Consider the following 20,929-nt stretch of genomic DNA (forward strand, 5'->3'; position numbering starts at 1 on the left):
AGTAAAGATGGTCTAGAGTTTTTTTCCGTCTGGTTGCACATTTAACATGCTGGTAGAAATGAGGTAAATCGGATCTAAGTTTCCCTGCATTAAAGTCCCCAGCCACTAGGAGCACCGCCTCTGGATGAGCGTTTTCCTTTTACAGTATACAGTTCATTGAGTGCGGTCTTAGTGCCAGCATTGGTTTGTGGTGGTAAATAGACAGCTACGAAGAATATAGATGAAAACTCTCTTGGTAGATAGTGTGGTCTACAGCTTATCATGAGATACTCTACCTCAGGCGAGCAAAACCTTGAGACTTCCTTAGATATTGTGCACCAGCTGTTGTTTACAAATATACATAGACCGCCAACCCTTGTCTTACCAGAGGCTGCTGTTCTACCCTGCCGATACAGTGTATAACCCGCCAGCTGTATGTTATTCATGTCGTCGTTCAGCCACGACTCGGTGAAACATAAGATATTACAGTTTTTAATGTCCCGTTGGTAGGATATACGTGCTTGTAGTTCGTCCACTTTCTTATCAAGCGATTGTACATTGGCCAATATTATCGATGGCAAAGGCAGATTAGCCACTCGTCGCCGGCTCCTTACCAGGCACCCCGATCTCCTTCCGCGATATCTCCTTTTCTTTCTACTGCGAATGACGGGGATGAGGGCCCTGTCGGGTGTCTGGAGCAAATCCCTCTCGTCTGACTCATTAAATAAAAATTATTTGTCCAGTTCAAGGGGAGTAATCGCTGTTCTGATGTCCAGAAGCTATTTTCGGTCATAAGAGACGGTAGCAGCAACATTATGTACAAAATAAGTTACAAACAATGCGAAAAAAACTAACAAAATAGCACAGTTGGTTAAGAGTCCATAAAACGGCAGCCATCCCCTCCGGCGCCATTCGATTTTTGATATAGTTTAGTCTTCCATTAGGCCTATAAGAATCCTACCTTTTGAATCACATCTCATGAGTAGCATAACGTTTTCCTTTCTTCCTGGGCCAATCAGATGAGCCTAAACCTACTGTCCAGTTACCAGGTTGTTAGCTAGCTAGGTAACATGACTGAACAACGTTGTTTGTTATCAAACCTATAATTAGCGACCCGGATTAGTTTAAAACGGCCCGCGACATTTGTGAAATTATATAAAATTCGCGTGAATCTCGATACAAAGAAAGAAAGGCATCTCCGGTAATATGGGTGATATTTTTTAACAGTTTAGGCTAGAGACAAGCTGTTTTCTTTGCTGTAAAGCTGCAAGCATGCCTGTCGCGAAGCGGTGCTCCATTTTCCCTCTCTGACACTCAGAGGCTGCATGACAGTGAACTTTCAAAGTCTATTCAGACTGGTCTGTGCTCTTGGTTATAACAGGCAATCGCTTTGCACGCAGCTCCAAAATAAGAAATGTACAAATCTAACAACAGAAGACTCATCAGGGTCTGGGTCTGCATTCCCGCTCGCCATCACGGCTAAATTATATTTTTTTAAACTGATGGAGGAATTGACGAGCTTGAAGAGCGGCCGGAGAGAAGCAGGTGAGTGAGGGCTGGTAGGGGATGCGGCTGGCTGATTACAGCTGCCACACGTGATCTACGCATGAAAGTGAAGTGGATATTATTGGACCAGCGCATACAAGAGACTAGTCAATGTTGCTTAAATTCAACCGAATGCATAAACAAAACTGACTTTATAAACATTTCATAATAGGCGCCAGCAGGTTCTTCAGATCGGTAGGGCTGGAAAACTTGGTAGTATCATATGAAACGGTACTACGGTATTCTAAAATGTTGGTTTCATAAGTATCATGACTTTTTGGTACCATGATACCAGTATATCATGCAACACTCTTTGTGTGTGTCTTACCTTCTCGAAGACGTTAGCAGGGGTCATGAGGCAGAAGCGTAGAGACTGGACGACAGTGTCTGTGTGTCTCCAGCGGCGCCGGTCGTGTCGTAGCCAGGACTGGACAGAGTCATACAGCTCTATCTCTGGGAACCGACTTAGGGCATCACTGTCCAGGTACGCCTGACACACACACACAGTTAACAAGAATATATCACCTGTTATAAAGAGCTCAAAGCATCACTGTTCAGGTACACACACACACAGTTAACTAGGGGGTGCCAGTCAGTTCTTCCACCACACCTGCAGTCTCTCCAGGCTGAGGTAGAGCAGGAAGTCAGGTTTGCTCATCAGAGGAACAAAGTTCTCCAGCAGGAAGTTGTCGAGCTGCTCCTGCACGCCCTCCACCCCCACGCTGAAGTCCTCCAGCAGCCTCATGATCTCAGCACAGTTCTCCAGACAGATCTTAGACAGCAGGAAGGAACAGCAGAACTCTGCCACCTCCGTCAGCTGGACGTACATGGCCGCCTGGGTGAGGAGAGAGACAGTGACAGATCTTAGTCTGCTGGGGCCAGTTGCACCAGTTGGTCATAAGTGGGTCGTAACTCTACGTCCGGCATAAAATGATACCCGTTGCACCACCTGCGTGTAAGCCCTTCTACGAGCTACCCCTGGGCATAGATTCTACGTCAGTAGGGAGCAGGCGTAGGGTGTTAAATTGTGATGATCTTTATCAAGATACGCAAAGAAAATAATAGCAATCTATATTTTCACAAGGATAAGAGTCTCATGTTCATATTTCACAACCTCCATAGGCTTTTTGAATTGCCTATGTGCAAGTCAATAGCAAAATAATACAATACACTTGATTTATGCTACATTATAGCATGCTAGTTAAATTTGTCAGATCAGTGATAGATGACAAAAAACGAATAGATGAGCTACCACCTCCACTTGCCCAAAAAAAATAATTATGCTAGTGGTTGTATTAATGTGGGATATATTGCACCCCACAACTGTCCCAGACTATGTTTGGAATATTTATTTATTGCACAGAATAGGTCAACTTTTGTACTATGGGGGATAGTAGATTGACATCGGCTAGTGCTTTTGCTGTTCGTTAGGCCTATTCATCTTGTTGGCTGACGAAAAGTAAATGTCTTCACTTGTAGCCTGTGAGAAAGACCTGATCACGTGATGAAGAGCCATGTGAGTGAGAGGCGCTTCGGATTGCGCAAAAGGCATGGATTTTTTTAGGGTGCATTACGGCCACAAAGGGGATGCCGCCGTGAAATTCAAGGCATTATCAAGTGCTTGTCAAATTGTGAATGAGAGACTATTGAAGTGTGTACAGCCTGCGCAAAAAACAAAGCAGAGCTCATGCCTTTCAAGCAACTTTTTTCAAATCATCATTAGTCTCATCATGCAGACTTACAATGTATTAAAAATCAAAACATATAGCCCAACGTTTGTAGAACAACTAAAATGACATTAATAACTCAAATTAAGCATATAGGAGTACCTATTTCTTAGTTAACCGCTCAACACAGAATAGCCGCATGTGCGCACTCCCTCAAATCGTTTGGAGAAAAGATTTATATTTTATTCAGCTTTGTTCAATTGTATTCTTCATACTATAAAATAATGCCACGGAATTCTAAGCAAATCTTGTCTGCTAAATGAACTTGTGTTGCCCACAGCCATTTGGCATAGCCACATCAGGACCTAACATAAGGACAACTTATGCTATTATCTTCTTCTGAAATAGACTACATTTTCTTCATACAATGCTTCTTTAGACCTGTCAAAAATAAATAATGGATTTATTGTGAAGGTGTAGGCTATATTACATGGATTTATTAGACTTTTTAAAATGTAGATGTTCCAAATGTCTGCATCAGTGGTTTGTAGGCTATGCGTGGAAGCCAGGAGACGCTAAATATGTTTATGTTAATTACTGTCAATTACTGTGAGACCGACAGTTATTTGCTTGACAATCACAGGAAATTTCGTGACCGCCACAGCCCTAGCTATGACTAGTCTTATTTTTGGTTGGTGCAAGAGGTGTAAATTCCGGTGCTACCTAGCTAGTTCCAGCTGGCAAACGTTTGCTACTAGCCATGTTCAGCTCAGCGTTCAACACCATAGTGCCCTCCATGCTCTTCACTACGCTAAGGACCCATGGACTGAACATCTCCCTCTCCAACTGGATCCTGGACTTCCTGACGGGCTGTCCCCAGGTGGTGAGGGTAGGCACATCCGCCACGCTGACCCTCAACACAAGGGCCCCTCAGGGGTGCGCGTACTTAGTCCCCTCCTGTACTCCCTGTTCACCCACAACTGCGTGGCCGCGCACGACTTCAACACTATCATCAAGTTTGTCGACGACATGACAGTGGTAGGCCTGATCACCGACGACGATGAGAGCCTATAGGGAAGAGGTCTAAGACCTGGCAGTGTGGTGCCAGGACAACAACCTCTCCCTCAACGTCAGCAATACAAACTGTGGACTACAGGAAAAGGAGGGCTGAGCATGCCCCCTTTCACATCGATGGGCCTGTAGTGGAGCGGGTCGAGAGATTCAAGTTCCTCGGTGTCCACAACACTAAGGACCTATCATGGTCCAAACACACCAACACATTCGTGAAGAAGGCACACCAACGCCTCTTCCCCCTCAGGAGGCTGAAAATATTTGGCATGGGCCCTCACTCACTACACTGACACTCCAACACACAAATGCATATTGACGCCCCACACACACACACTTTCACATACACTGCTGCTACTCTTTTTATTATATATCCTGATTGCCTAGTCACTTTTACACCTACCTGCATGTACATACTGTGTTACCTCAACTACCTCGTATCCCTGCACATTGACTCGGTACCGGTACTCCTTGTATATAGCCTCATTATTGTGATTTTATTGTGTAACTATTTCTTTTTTCTTACTCTGTATTGTTGGGAAAGGGCTCGTAAGTAAGCATTTCACTGTCTACACCGGTTGTATTCGGCGCATGTAACTTTTTCAGCAGGGACAAAAAAAACTCTGGCAGAATTTCTGGGGACCCCATTTTTTTTGCAAGACATTCTGGCGACCCCAAATCGAATGACAACCTTAAAATCGGTACATTTAGATTTTCAAATCACCTTCAAATCATTACATTTTCATCTCTCTTAAAAAAAAAAAAAGAGAACCAATAAATCCATTTACTCAACAACAAAAAAATCTTCAAAAACGTTTGTATATTGTCCCATAAAATAATATGTACCCTTAATGTAACCTCTACATAGCCTATTAGCTAGAAAGGTAACTCCAAACACATTTTCGCTAATAGCAGCTGTTTAGCTGGTTAAACAAAGGTTAGCAATGCGTTGGAAAAAAAGTAGGTCCAAGTCAAGAAAGCATAACAGGCAGTTGCTGCGACTGGTACTAGCAGTTGCTTTTTCAAAGCCTATGTCAGATACTCCAGTGAGTGTAATTAGCTCCAATGAATAATTTGCTCAATATTAGGAGTTGAGAAATAAAGTTGACGTCATTAGAATATATTTTCATATTTTCTACTGTAGGTACATAATCCAAAATTAATGTACAGTGAGGGAAAAAAGTATTTGATCCCCTGCTGATTTTGTACGTTTTCCCACTGACAAAGAAATGATCAGTCTATAATTTTAATGGTAGGTTTATTTGAACAGTGAGAGACAGAATAACAACAAAAAATTCCAGAAAAAACGCATGTCAAAAATGTTATAAATTGATTTGCATTTTAATGAGGGAAATAAGTATTTGACCCCCTCTCAATCAGAAAGATTTCTGGCTCCCAGGTGTCTTTTATACAGGTAATAAACTGAGATTAGGAGCACACTCTTAAAGGGAGTGCTCCTAATCTCAGTTTATTACCTGTATAAAAGACACCTGTCCACAGAAGCAATCAATCAATCAGATTCCAAACTCTCCACCATGGCCAAGACCAAAGAGCTCTCCAAGGATGTCAGGGACAAGATTGTAGACCTACACAAGGCTGGAATGGGCTACAAGACCATCGCCAAGCAGCTTGGTGAGAAGGTGACAACAGTTGGTGCGATTATTCGCAAATGGAAGAAACACAAAAGAACTGTCAATCTCCCTTGGCCTGGGGCTCCATGCAAGATCTCACCTCGTGGAGTTGCAATGATCATGAGAACGGTGAGGAATCAGCCCAGAACTACACGGGAGGATCTTGTCAATGATCTCAAGGCAGCTGGGACCATAGTCACCAAGAAAACAATTGGTAACACACTACGCCGTGAATGACTGAAATCCTGCAGCACCCGCAAGGTCCCCCTGCTCAAGAAAGCACATTTACATGCCCGTCTTAAGTTTGCCAATGAACATCTGAATGATTCAGAGGAGAACTGCGTGAAAGTGTTGTGGTCAGATGAGACCAAAATCGAGCTCTTTGGCATCAACTCAACTCGCTGTCTTTGGAGGAGGAGGAATGCTGCCTATGACCCCAAGAACACCATCCCCACCATCAAACATGGAGGTGGAAACATTATGCTTTGGGGGTGTTTTTCTGCTAAGGGGACAGGACAACTTCACCGCATCAAAGGGACGATGGACGGGGCCATGTACTGTCAAATCTTGGGTGAGAACCTCCTTCCCTCAGCCAGGGCATTGAAAATGGGTCGTGGATGGGTATTCCAGCATGACAATGACCCAAAACACCTGGCAAGGCAACAAAGGAGTGGCTCAAGAAGAAGCACAGCACATTAAGGTCCTGGAGTGGCCTAGCCAGTCTCCAGACCTTAATCCCATAGAAAATCTGTGGAAGGTTGCCAAACGTCAGCCTCGAAACCTTAATGACTTGGAGATCTGCAAAGAGGAGTGGGACAAAATCCCTCCTGAGATGTGTGCAAACCTGGTGGCCAAATACAAGAAACATCTGACCTCTGTGATTGCCAACAAGGGTTTTGGCACCAAGTACTAAGTCATGTTTTGCAGAGGGGTCAAATACTTACTTCCCTCATTAAAATGCAAATCAATTGATAACATTTTTTTACATATGTTTTTCTGGATTTTTTTGTTGTTATTCTGTCTCTCACTGTTCAAATAAACCTACCATTAAAATTATAGACTGATCATTTCTTTGTCAGTGGGCAAACGTACAAAATCAGCAGGGGATCAAATACTTTTTTCCCCTCACTGTATTATTTTGTTGCTAGCAACATTTATAAAAACAGTGGAGGAAGAAAATCATAGGAGTTGGGAGTTGTGGTGAGGGAGGCCCCGCTCTCTCCTTTCCCAGATGTTTAGTTCATTTCATTCCGATCTCCTCTGCATTATTGTAGCCATTTGCTACAGCCTGTCAACTATGCCTCTGCCTATCCCTGTTCTCTCCTCTCCGCACAGGCTACACAAACGCCTCACACCGCGTGGCTGCTGCCTCTCTAACCTGGTGGTCCCTGCACGCACCACACACCTGGAGTTCCAGGTCTCAGGCAGCCTCTGGAACTGCCGTTCTGCTGCCAACAAGGCTGACTTCATCCCAGCCTATGCTACCCTCCAGTCCCTCGACTTCCTGACGTTGACGGAAACATGGATTACCACTGAAAACACTGCTACTCCTACTGCTCTCTCCTCGTCTGACCATGTGTTCTCGCATACCCCGAGAGCATCTGGTCAGAGGGGTGGTGGCACAGGAATCCTCATCTCTCCCAAGTGGACATTCTCAATTTTTCCCCTAACCCATCTGTCTATCTCCTCATTTGAATTCCATGCTGTCACAGTCACTAGCCCATTTAAGCTTAATATCCTTGTCATCTATCGCCCTCCAGGTTCCCTTGGAAAGTTCATCAATGAGCTTGACGCCTTGATAAGTTCCTTTCCTGAGGATGGCTCACCCCTCACAGTTTTGGGGGATTTCAACCTCCCTACGTCTACATTTGACTCATTTCTCTCTGCTTCCTTCTTTCCACTCCTCTCCTCTTTTGACCTCACCCTCTCACCGTCCCCCCCTACTCACAAGGCAGGCAATTCGCTTGACCTCATCTTTACTAGATGCTGCTCTTCTACTAATCTCACTGCAACTCCCCTCCATGTCTCCGACCACTACTTTGTATCCTTTTCTCTCTCGCTCTCCTCCAACACTACTCACTCTGCCCCTACACAGATGGTAATGCGCCGCCGCAACCTTCGCTCTCTCTCTCCCACTACTCTCTCCTCTTCCATCCTATCATCTCTTCCCTCTGCTCAATCCTTCTCCCTCCAATCTCCTGATTCTGTCTCCTCAACCCTCCTCTCCTCCCTTTCTGCATCCTTTGACTCTCTGTGTCCCCTATCCTCCCGGCCGGCTCGGTCCTCCCCTCCAGCTCCGTGGCTTGATGACTCATTGCGAGCTCACAGAACAGAGCTCCGGGCAGCTGAGCGGAAATGGAAGAAAACTAGACTCCCTGCGGACCTGGCATCTTTTCACTCCCTCCTCTCTACATTTTCTTCATCTGTTTCTGCTGCTAAGGCCACTTTATACCACTCTAAATTCCAAGCATCTGCCTCTAACCCTAGGAAGCTCTTTGCTACATTCTTCTCCCTGCTGAATCCCCCCCCCCCTCCTCCCTCTCTGTGGATGACTTCGTCAACCACTTTGAAAAGAAGGTTGACGACATCCGATCCTCGTTTGTTAAGTCTAATGACACTGCTGGTCCTGCTCACACTGCCCTACCCTATGCTTTGACTTCTTTCTCCCCTCTCTCTCCAGATAAAATCTTGCGACTTGTGACTGCAGGCCGCCCAACAACCTGCCCGCTTGACCCCATCCCCTCCTCTCTTCTCCAGACCATCTCCGGTGACCTTCTCCCCTACCTCACCTCGCTGATCAACTCATCCTTGACCGCTGGCTATGTCCCTTCCGTCTTCAAGAGAGCGAGAGTTGCACCCCTTCTCAAAAAACCAACACTCGATCCCTCTGATGTCAACAACTACAGACCAGTATCCCTTCTTTCTTTTCTTTCCAAAACTATTGAGCGTGCCGTCTTTAGCCAACTCTCTTGCTATCTCTCTCAGAATGACCTTCTTGATCCAAACCAGTCAGGTTTCAGGACTGGTCATTCAACTGAGACTGCTCTTCTCTGTGTCACGGAGGCTCTCCGCACTGCTAAAGCTAACTCTCTCTCCTCTGCTCTTGTCCTTCTAGACCTGTCTGCTGCCTTTGATACTGTGAACCATCAGATCCTCCTCTCCACCCTCTCCGAGCTGGGCATCTCTGGCGCGGCTCACTCTTGGATTGCGTCCTACCTGACCGGTCGCTCCTACCAAGTAGCGTGGCGAGAAGCTGTCTCCGCACCACGTGCTCTCACCACTGGTGTCCCCCAGGGCTCAGTTCTAGGCCCTCTCCTATTCTCGCTATACACCAAGTCACTTGGCTCTGTCATATCCTCACATGGCCTCTCCTATCATTGCTACGCTGACGATACACAACTAATCTTCTCCTTTCCCCCTTCTGATAACCAGGTGGCGAATCGCATCTCTGCATGTCTGGCAGACATATCAGTATGGATGACGGATCACCACCTCAAGCTGAACCTTGGCAAGACGGAGCTGCTCTTCCTCCCGGGGAAGGACTGCCCGTTCCATGATCTCGCCATCACGGTTGACAACTCCGTTGTGTCCTCCTCCCAGAGTGCGAAGAGCCTTGGCGTGACCCTGGACAACACCCTGTCGTTCTCCGCTAACATCAAGGCGGTGACCCGATCCTGCAGGTTCATGCTCTACAACATTCGGAGAGTACGACCCTGCCTTACACAGGAAGCGGCACAGGTCCTAATCCAGGCACTTGTCATCTCCCGTCTGGATTACTGCAACTCGCTGTTGGCTGGGCTCCCTGCCTGTGCCATTAAACCCCTACAACTCATCCAGAATGCCGCAGCCCGTCTGGTGTTCAACCTTCCCAAGTTCTCTCACGTCACCCCGCTCCTCCGCACACTCCACTGGCTTCCAGTTGAAGCTCGCATCTGTTACAAGACCATGGTGCTTGCCTATGGAGCTGTGAGGGGAACGGCACCTCCGTACCTTCAGGCTCTGATCAGTCCCTACACCCAAACGAGGGCATTGCGTTCATCCACCTCTGGCCTGCTGGCTCCCTTCCTCTGCGGAAGCATAGTTCCCGCTCAGCCCAGTCAAAACTGTTCGCTGCTCTGGCACCCCAATGGTGGAACAAGCTCCCTCACGACGCCAGGACAGCGGAGTCACTCACCACCTTCCGGAGACATTTGAAACCCCACCTCTTTAAGGAATACCTGGGATAGGATAAAGTAATCCTTCTACACCCCCCTAAATTTTTTTTTGTAAAGTGGTTATCCCACTGGCTATAGGGTGAATGCACCAATTTGTAAGTCGCTCTGGATAAGAGCGTCTGCTAAATGACGTAAATGTAAATGTAATATATTTTCGTGGACCCCTACAGTACCTCCACGGACACCTAGGGGGCAGCAGACCCCAGGTTGAATACCCCTGGCTTAGAGGGTTAAAGGTCTGTGTGTGTTACCTGTAGTATCTCCTGCACTGTGACCATGCTGAGCTCCAGTGAACCGTAGTACATGAACCTCAGGACGTGGCCGAAGCCGGCAGCTGTTAACCCCTTCATGTGTATCTTGTCCTGGTCTCTCTCTCGCATGTCTGCTGTGAACATGACCCGGAAGTAGTCACTCTGGGTCGCCAGCAGGGCCTTGTGGGCCTGGCGGAGGGGATAACATTATATTACATGTTAGTGAAAGAGTGTGTGTGTGTGTGTGTGTGTTTGTGTGTTTGTGTGCGCGTGTGTGTGTTGCTAACATGGAAGTGGTGTTCCTCTATCAGCAGCGTGACGTCCAATAGGAGCCTCTCCTCGTACAGCGCCCGGAACCCTGAGGACACGCTCCCATCATGCACCTGGGACAGGTACACCTCCACCTCGCCCCCTGACATCACACACCTGGAGGAGGAGAGAGGAGATGAATAACACACACCTCTCCCTCGACAACACATACAGTGGGGAGAACAAGTATTTGATACACTGCCGATTTTGCAGGTTTTCCTACTTACAAAGCATGTAGAGGTCTGTAATCCAGAAAATCACATTGTATGATTTTTAAGTAATTAATTTGCATTTTATTGCATGACATAAGTATTTGATACATCAGAAAAGCAGAACTTAATATTTGGTATAGAAACCTTAGTTTGCAATTACAGAGATCATACGTTTCCTGTAGGTCTTGACCAGGTTTGCACACACTGCAGCAGGGATTTTGGCCCACTCCTCCATACAGACCTTCTCCAGATCCTTCAGGTTTCGGGGGCTGTCGCTGGGCAATACGGACTTTCAGCTCCCCTCCAAAGATTTTCTATTGGGTTCAGGTCTGGAGACTGGCTATGCCACTCCAGGACCTTGAGATGCTTCTTACGGAGCCACTCCTTAGTTGCCCTGGCTGTGTGTTTCGGGTCGTTGTCATGCTGGAAGACCCAGCCACGACCCATCTTCAATGCTCTTACTGAGGGAAGGAGGTTGTTGGCCAAGATCTCGCGATACATGGCCCCATCCAACCTCCCCTCAATACGGTGCAGTCGTCCTGTCCCCTTTGCAGAAAAGCATCCCCAAAGAATGATGTTTCCACCTCCATGCTTCACGGTTGGGATGGTGTTCTTAGGGTTGTACTCATCCTTCTTCTTCCTCCAAACACGGCGAGTGGAGTTTAGACCAAAAAGCTCTATTTTTGTCTCATCAGACCACATGACCTTCTCCCATTTCTCCTTTACATTTACATTTTACATTTTACATTTTAGTCATTTAGCAGACGCTCTTATCCAGAGCGACTTACTATCTCATCCAGATGGTCATTGGCAAACTTCAGACGGGCCTGGACATGCGCTGGCTTGAGCAGGGGGACCTTGCGTGCGCTGCAGGATTTTAATCCATGACGGCGTAGTGTGTTACTAATGGTTTTCTTTGAGACTGTGGTCCCAGCTCTCTTCAGGTCATTGACCAGGTCCTGCCGTGTAGTTCTGGGCTGATCCCTCACCTTCCTCATGATCATTGATGCCCCACGAGGTGAGATCTTGCATGGAGCCCCAGACCGAGGGTGATTGACCATCATCTTGAACTTCTTCCATTTTCTAATAATTGCGCCAACAGTTGTTGCCTTCTCACCAAGCTGCTTGCCTATTGTCCTGTAGCCCATCCCAGCCTTGTGCAGGTCTACCATTTTATCCCTGATGTCCTTACACAGCTCTCTGGTCTTGGCCATTGTGGAGAGGTTGGAGTCTGTTTGATTGAGTGTGTGGACAGGTGCAGTTAATACAGGTAATGAGTGGAGAACAGGAGGGCTTCTTAAAGAAAAACTAACAGGTCTGTGAGAGCCAGAATTCTTACTGGTTGGTAGGTGATCAAATACTTATGTCATGCAATAAAATGCAAATGAATTACTTAAAAATCATACAATGTGATTTTGTGGATTTTTGTTTTAGATTCCATCTCTCGCAGTTGAAGTGTACCTATGATAAAAATTACAGACCTCTACATGCTTTGTAAGTAGGAAAACCTGCAAAATCAGCAGTGTATCAAATACTTGTTCTCCCCACTGTACCTGCAGTAAGGGGAGGGATTAATAACACACACCTCCCCCTCGACAACACATACAGTGGGGGAAAAAAGTATTTAGTCAGCCACCAATTGTGCAAGTTCTCCCACTTAAAAAGATGAGAGAGGCCTGTAATTTTCATCATAGGTACACATCAACTATGACAGACAAAATGAGGGGGAAAAAATCCAGAAAATCACATTGTAGGATTTTTAATGAATTTATTTGCAGATTATGGTGGAAAATAAGTATTTGGTCAATAACAAAAGTTTCTCAATACTTTGTTATATACCCTTTGTTGGCAATGACACAGGTCAAACGTTTTCTGTAAGTCTTCACAAGGTTTTCACACACTGTTGCTGGTATTTTGGCCCATTCCTCCATGCAGATCTCCTCTAGAGCAGTGATGTTTTGGGGCTGTCGCAGGGCAACACGGACTTTCAACTCCCTCCAAATATTTTCTATGGGGTTGAGATCTGGAGACTGGCTAGGCCACTCCAGGACCTTGAAATGCTTCTTACGAAGCCACTCCTTCGTTGCCCGGGCGGTGTGTTTGGGATCATTGTCATGCTGAAAGACCCAGCCACGTTTCATCTTCAATGCCCTTGCTGATGGAAGGAGGTTTTCACTCAAAATCTCACGATACATGGCCCCATTCATTCTTTCCTTTACACGGATCAGTCGTCCTGGTCCCTTTGCAGAAAAACAGCCCCAAAGCATGATGTTTCCACCCCCATGCTTCACAGTAGGTATGGTGTTCTTTGGATGCAACTCAACATTCTTTGTCCTCCAAACACGACGAGTTGAGTTTTTACCAAAAAAGTTATATTTTGGTTTCATCTGACCATATGACATTCTCCCAATCCTCTTCTGGATCATCCAAATGCACTCTAGCAAACTTCAGATGGGCCTGGACATGTACTGGCTTAAGCAGGGGGACACGTCTGGCACTGCAGGATTTGAGTCCCTGGCGGCGTAGTGTGTTACTGATGGTAGGCTTTGTTACTTTGGTCCCAGCTCTCTGCAGGTCATTCACTAGGTCCCCCCGTGTGGTTCTGGGATTTTTGCTCACCGTTCTTGTGATCATTTTGACCCCATGGGGTGAGATCTTGCGTGGAGCCCCAGATCGAGGGAGATTATCAGTGGTCTTGTATGTCTTCCATTTCCTAATAATTGCTCTCACAGTTGATTTCTTCAAACCAAACTGCTTACCTATTGCAGATTCAGTCTTCCCAGCCTGGTGCAGGAAGACTCAATTTTGTTTCTGGTGTCCTTTGACAGCTCTTTGGTCTTGGCCATAGTGGAGTTTGGAGTGTGACTGTTTGAGGTTGTGGACAGGTGTCTTTTATACTGATAACAAGTTCAAACAGGTGCCATTAATACAGGTAACGAGTGGAGGACATAGGAGCCTCTTAAAGAAGAAGTTACAGGTCTGTAAGAGCCAGAAATCTTGCTTGTTTGTAGTTGACCAAATACTTATTTTCCACCATAATTTGCAAATAAAATTATTTATTTTTTTTCTCTATTTGTCTGTCATAGATGACATGTACCTATGATGAAAATTACAGGCCTCTCTCATCTTTTTAAGTGGGAGAACTTGCACAATTGGTGGCTGACTAAATTATTTTTTTCCCCACTGTACCTGCAGTAAGGAGAGGGATTAATAACACACACCTCCCCCTCGACAACACATACCTGCAGTAAGGAGAGGGATTAATAACACACACCTCCCCCTCGACAACACATACCTGCAGTAAAGGGAGGGATTAATAACACACACCTCCCCCTCGACAACACATACCTGCAGTAAGGAGAGGGATTAATAACACACACCTCCCCCTCGACAACACATACCTGCAGTAAAGGGAGGGATTAATAACACACACCTCCCCCTCGACAACACATACCTGTAGTAAGGGGAGGGATTAATAACACACACCTCCCCCTCGACAACACATACCTGCAGTAAGGAGAGGGATTAATAACACACACCTCCCCCTCGACAACACATACCTGCAGTAAGGAGAGGGATTAATAACACACACCTCCCCCTCGACAACACATACCTGCAGTAAGGGGAGGGATTAATAACACACACCTCCCCCTCGACAACACATACCTGCAGTAAGGGGAGGGATTAATAACACACACCTCCCCCTCGACAACACATACCTGCAGTAAGGAGAGGGATTAATAACACATACCTGCAGTAAGGAGAGGGATTAATAACACACACCTCCCCCTCGACAACACATACCTGCAGTAAGGGGAGGGATTAATAACACACACCTCCCCCTCGACAACACATACCTGCAGTAAGGGGAGGGATTAATAACACACACCTCCCCCTCGACAACACATACCTGCAGTAAGGGGAGGGATTAATAACACACACCTCCCCCTCGACAACACATACCTGCAGTAAGGGGAGGGATTAATAACACACACCTCCCCCTCGACAACACATACCTGCAGTAAGGGGAGGGATTAATAACACACACCTCCCCCTCGACAACACATACCTGCAGTAAGGAGAGGGATTAATAACACATACCTGCAGTAAGGAGAGGGATTAATAACACACACCTCCCCCTCGACAACACATACCTGCAGTAAAGGGAGGGATTAATAACACACACCTCCCCCTCGACAACACATACCTGCAGTAAGGAGAGGGATTAATAACACACACCTCCCCCTCGACAACACATACCTGCAGTAAGGAGAGGGATTAATAACACACCTCCCCCTCGACAACACATACCTGCAGTAAGGGGAGGGATTAATAACACACACCTCCCCCTCGACAACACATACCTGCAGTAAGGGGAGGGATTAATAACACACACCTCCCCCTCGACAACACATACCTGCAGTAAGGGGAGGGATTAATAACACACACCTCCCCCTCGACAACACATACCTGCAGTAAGGGGAGGGATTAATAACACACACCTCCCCCTCGACAACACATACCTGTAGTAAAGGGAGGGATTAATAACACACACCTCCCCCTCGACAACCCATACCTGCAGTAAGGGGAGGGATTAATAACACACACCTCCCCCTTGACAACCCATACCTGCAGTAAGGGGAGGGATTAATAACACACACCTCCCCCTCGACAACACATACCTGCAGTAAGGGGAGGGATTAATAACACACTGGTAGTATGACAGTACTAATGCTTTACTGTTCAACCACAGACCGATGAAAGAGTAGAAAAACTATATGTCACCATGTCACTGAAAAGGGATCCATCATACTACAGACCAAACACAATGCTGTTTTTCTCTCTAACATGTGCAAGACTGTCGCAGTGAAAGGCTCTGGAATGACGCCAAGAACATTCAACATTCACACCTCAGCAGTTCAGCTCTCATACACACAGGCACAGAAATACACACCCACACTGAAATGCGTGCTGCGTGTGTACACACACACACACACACACACACACACACACACACACGCCAGCAGACACGTGTATGCGCTCAAACACTAGCAGCAAACCCACCCACAAACAATCAGATACAAATGCATGCACAAACACTCATACCCCCACACACAATGCACACTCACCTCTGATTGGCCACGGGCATGTCAGAGGGGCTATTCCGAGCCAATCAGAGGACAGTGGCCCTTGTGTCCGGGGAGAAACTAACAACGCCCTTCTCTGAATCACCTGGACGACAAACCCAAAATTAAATTGTTCATCAAAACTGTGTTGAAAATCAATACAAAAGATTATTCAAACCAAGCCGTAGCCTAGACCTAACGCTACTGAGAAAGTTTGGCAAGATGAGAACAGAACTTTTCCCTGAATGAGGAGAACGGGTACTGAGACTCCAAGGACAGGATGACTCAGATCCCCATTACTATATTAAAACAATTCACAATTTCTTCCTCGTCAGATCATATTAAAGGGATACCTCGATATTTTTTTAAATCCTACTTACCCAGAGTCAGACGAACTGCTGGGAGTTTTGGTCATTTATAGTCTTACAAAGCTATACATAGTAATCAATATAAAAAATAAAGTTAATTTTACTGATAATGATATCCACTTCCTCATTCTGTCCCGTTTTCGCATAGAGATGTATAGAGATCGCAACGTTGTATCTGTCCCATTATGGCATCTGTGAGCGCACGGGCAGCGCCATTGAGACAGACAACGTTGCGATCCCTATACATCTCTACACGACAACGGGACAGAATGAGGAAGTGGATATAACCTAATTTCTTACGATTACCAGTAAAATGTTTGAATTTATAAAATATCGATTACTGTGTATAGCTTTCTAAGACTATAAATGTTACGTCTATTTCCCTGCTTTTGAGAGGAGCTGGCTAGTAGTTCGTAGTGACTTCCAGCAATTGTGCTAAGTTAATGATGATATGCTACCTTCAAACTGCACACAGATACATTAAAATGGTTTCCATGAGTTCGTCTGACTCTGGGTAAGTAGAAAAAAAGGCTTGATTTCCTAAATCCCCAAGTATCCCTTTAAGGAAGAAAGGAGGGATGGATATAGGTATTTATGTATGTACAGGTAGGAGTAGGGATGGATCAATGACTGTATATATCAATGGACAAAGTAGGTGGTGGGCCGAAGCATCATATCTGCTTTAGTTTTCGAGATGATCGGTCCCTGGCGAGGGAGCTGTTTTTTACATAGTGTGTATATTTATTTATTCTGAACACATTTCCGTTTGTTGGCTATGTCAATTCTACCACATTTTTTCTAAAAACGTACTATTATGTTCGCTAGCTGGACAGGCAAACGCTGCCAAGTACTAAACAACAAACCAATCTAACCTTGTGTACTATCCAGGTACCATCTCTGCTGATTACGTCGGCCAATCATGTTCTCCGTATCTAAGGTACTAAACACAGCTGGTAACAGCTCGAGAGAGATCTCCGTCCGACAAACAGCTATGGGTATTTTTTAAATATTTGTAATCTATTTAGTTATAGAAACATGATACCATCAATGAAAGCTGTAAAACAACTCCCAACTTTACTTAGAATGCAGCAACCTTAGCAATGTAGCTAGCTAGCTACAACAAGTAGACCTGTTGCTAGCTAGCAGGAGCAGATAGCTTTATCACTAGTATGTCACTCAGGGACAGGGAGCTTTAGCTATCATAAATCTATCTAAATATTGTAAAGGTCACAGTCATGAAGGCAGGACTAACTAATTTCATTCATACTGACAAATAAGACATGCCACATTATCCCTGTCAATAGGCCTAGTTGGGAGTTAGCTACAGATTTTACACCAGATAATGTGATAACCAAAGACTGTTTTTAAACAACAAATTGGTTCAATTATTTTAATTCCATATTATATATATATTTTTTTTTTTGTGAGCTCAATGCGCATATTGCGCAGTTTCTCTAGAGATAAACCAGATCAAGCCCGAACTGTGAGATGTAGTAGGGAGTTGTAGTTTCCAACAGGCCAATATTCTACATAGTTTATCGCAGAAAACGTGGTAATTAAATACAATGACCATAATCCATTGCAAGCCTACTTGTCCGGTCTGTGTGTTTCTTTTACACCTACTAAGAGAAGAGACAGATCATGTATTTTCTCGCGCATTCTTCTAAGTGATTCATAGTTGGTATTCAGCAGTCAAAGTATGCCTTATTTACCTTGAAGAACTACTAAAATGGTGATTTTGTCAGAAAGCATAGGCAGCAGCTCTATAAAGATGAGATGATGACTTGGAATGAAATAATAATGTAATCAAATAAAACAATATACACAAGTGAAATATTTTATTAAAGCAATGTGAATAAATGATGGTTAATAAGTGATAAGCAGTCATTGTCAGTCACTACCATCATGTGACTTTTAATTATTTTATTCTGTGTTGTTACAGCATTCAACCCACATAATGCATATTGTATTTAATGTTACAAAAAAAATTTGAAATCGAAAAACATTTAAAAAAAATAATCAAATCGAACCAACCTCAAAAAGCACTAACCTAATTGCTCAGCACTAAATTTGCCTATACAAAAGGCTGCCATAGATTATTCAACTAACCTTGTATTGGTGATACTCTCTTCATTCTCCATTCTGGAAAACAGTTCTCTTATACATGTCCTATCTTAGAGTTCTCTCTGGTGTTTGTAGAACCACCTGCAACTGGGCACGGACATTTATAAGATAACTGTTTTCCAGAATCGGGAACGAAGGGAAAGAGAGTATCACCAATACCAGGTTAGTTGAAGAATCTATGGCTGCGTTTTGTATTGGCAAACCTGTACCATCCAGTAAAGGATACCAAAAATATTTGGTTATATCACATTATCTGGTGTACAATCTGTAGCTAAGTTGGAGTAGGATGCAGAGCACCCTACCTCTATCCTTATCCTAGTATTCTCTTTGTCTGTCAGGATGTTCATTTCTAGCTCATAAACTACTTTTCTTTGCTGTGATGATTTCTTTGATTCATTCTTCCCTTACTGTTGACTCCCATGAACTATTCAGCTCTCCTCTCCTGTGTCCTGTTCCCAGAGATCAACCAAGTGCTATTCATCAAGCATGGGCTCAGCTGATTCACTCACCTGTGAGGAGAACCATCCATGCAGTCACTATTAGACATTGAGACCATATATGCATTTGCCTGTTGTCTTCTCTTTGTGGATTTTGTCTTACACGGTCTACACAATCTAGTGCATTTTAGAGTTGAAGAACACTAACTACAGATCCACATGCTTGTTAGAGCATCTTGAAGACTAAATTCAATATAGAATCAGTTAAACAAGGTGAAAAACAGAGTACGTTTTATTACTGTAATATGCAGTGATGAGAATTCTATTCTACCCGTCAGGAGCCCAGGCTTTTGCCGTAGATGGTAGAGTTCTCTGGACCACACGATCTTAAGATTGCATTCCGCTAAGGCACTTCTCTCTCTACATCGGTTGGCTACATTGGTGACCAGGTTGGGATCCTTTCAATACACCTATAGGGCCTGGGCACATGAAGGCTCCTAGAGAGAGGGGGGAATACTGAAGCATGCGTTGATGACAGTTCTACAGTCTCCATTAGAGGCTCAGGCTTTTGGTATAGATGGTGAAGCTCTCATTTCTGGACTGCAACATTATAAGATTGTGCCCCCCACGGCACTGCTCTCTCTATATACATTGACATATTTAGATACTTCAAATACTGCCTGAGACACCTTTGCCATTTGTCTCCGTACTCAATAAATGCTGAAACACTAAATGTGATGGTGTTCTTTGTTCATATGTATATGCATGAAACGTACATTATGGAAAACATGCCTCAGTCAGTCATAGTTACTAGTAGAATAATGGATTGACAAGAATTTGCCATCATCAACTTTTAGAAGGTTAGTAGGAAAGTTAAGCTAATAATTTAAACCATATTCACATGCACTGAACATTTAGTATTTCAAACTCAAACATTAATTTTCCCAACTGCTTTTTCTATAATCCTGCAGACTATTTACCATTCTCCTCCATAATGGCCTCCTGTAGCTCAGTTGGTAGAGCATGGCGCTTGCAATGCCAGGGTTGTGGGTTTGATTCCCACGGGGGGCCAGTATGAAAAATGTATGCACTCACTAACTGTAAGTCACTCTGGATAAGAGCGTCTGCTAAATGACTAAAAATGTAAAAAATGTAAAAATACCTTATATTCCAATGCATCCAACATTATGCATGCCCACCATGGTATTGGCTCCAGAGTGGTGCAGCAGTCTAAGGCACTGCTTCTCAGTGCTTGAGGCGTCACTACAGACCCCCTGGTTCGATTCCAGGCTGTATCACAACCGGCCGTGATTGGGAGTCCCATTGGGCGGTGCACAATTGGCCCAGCGTCGTCCGGGTTTGGCCGGTGTAGGCCGTCATTGTAAATAAGAATTTGTTCTTAACTGACTTACCTAGTTAAATAAAGGTAAGATAAAATAAAATAAATAATTGGGCAGATGCTGAAATTTGAGAACTCATCTGGTTTTAGAAATCAAACTCTGGCCATCTTATTGCAGTGAACATGATATATATTTTGGCTAGCTGTTTTGAGAGAAGACTGTATTGCAACGTACGTTTATGTATAGGATATGCTGTGTTGGCTAATATGCATAGCTAATATTGTATTGGATAATATGCAGCTGTAGTTTTTAAACCTTCATTCTAGCATACATGAAAACACACTTATTTCTATCTACATGCTTTTATTTGGGGTTTTATGCAAAGTATATGACTGAATGTTTCTTTAAGACTGAACCTAGTTACTTGAAATGAGACATAATCAATCATGCCAAAATATGATTTAAAAAATGTAATTCACTGACAGAGATAGCTAATGAAACACTAGCCTCCTGAGCAGGCAAATTAACATTTACAGTAGCTGGCTAGGCTAGTCTGTAACATTGGCTAACTTTCAATACATTGGCTAAATGGTCAACAGAGTTACCTCGTCATACGATCAAGACTATTCGTATTGCATGCTGCATATGTATCTTATTT

General features: G+C 44.5%; 1 protein-coding gene and 1 long non-coding RNA gene across 6 annotated transcripts in view; both read right to left on the reverse strand.

Moving 5' to 3' along the window:
• The window catches only part of LOC121569286 (kelch-like protein 15), a 44,186-nt gene that overhangs the window by 13,950 nt on the left and 9,307 nt on the right, over positions 1-20,929 (reverse strand). For 3 of the 5 annotated variants that reach the window (XM_041880103.2, XM_041880105.2, XM_041880104.2), the window contains exons 2-5: positions 10,643-10,781; positions 10,356-10,544; positions 2,135-2,359; positions 1,853-2,014 (exon numbers count right to left, since the gene is read on the reverse strand). In XM_041880103.2, the coding sequence (XP_041736037.1) occupies positions 1,853-2,014; positions 2,135-2,359; positions 10,356-10,544; positions 10,643-10,774 (708 nt within the window). In that variant the 5' untranslated portion in view covers positions 10,775-10,781. Of the gene's footprint in view, positions 1-1,852; positions 2,015-2,134; positions 2,360-10,355; positions 10,545-10,642; positions 10,782-16,005; positions 16,109-20,929 lie in introns of all 5 variants that reach the window. The other 2 variants (XM_041880101.2, XM_041880102.2) reach the window with 1 other exon arrangement.
• On the reverse strand, positions 14,069-15,158 carry LOC123491206. Its single transcript, XR_006661175.1, has 3 exons — positions 14,978-15,158; positions 14,628-14,945; positions 14,069-14,595 (listed from the first exon to the last, which is right to left on the reverse strand). It is a non-coding gene; the product is annotated as an uncharacterized LOC123491206 (long non-coding RNA).

This window comes from Coregonus clupeaformis, chromosome 7, assembly GCF_020615455.1.
Source record: "Coregonus clupeaformis isolate EN_2021a chromosome 7, ASM2061545v1, whole genome shotgun sequence".
Classification (NCBI taxonomy): domain Eukaryota; kingdom Metazoa; phylum Chordata; class Actinopteri; order Salmoniformes; family Salmonidae; genus Coregonus; species Coregonus clupeaformis.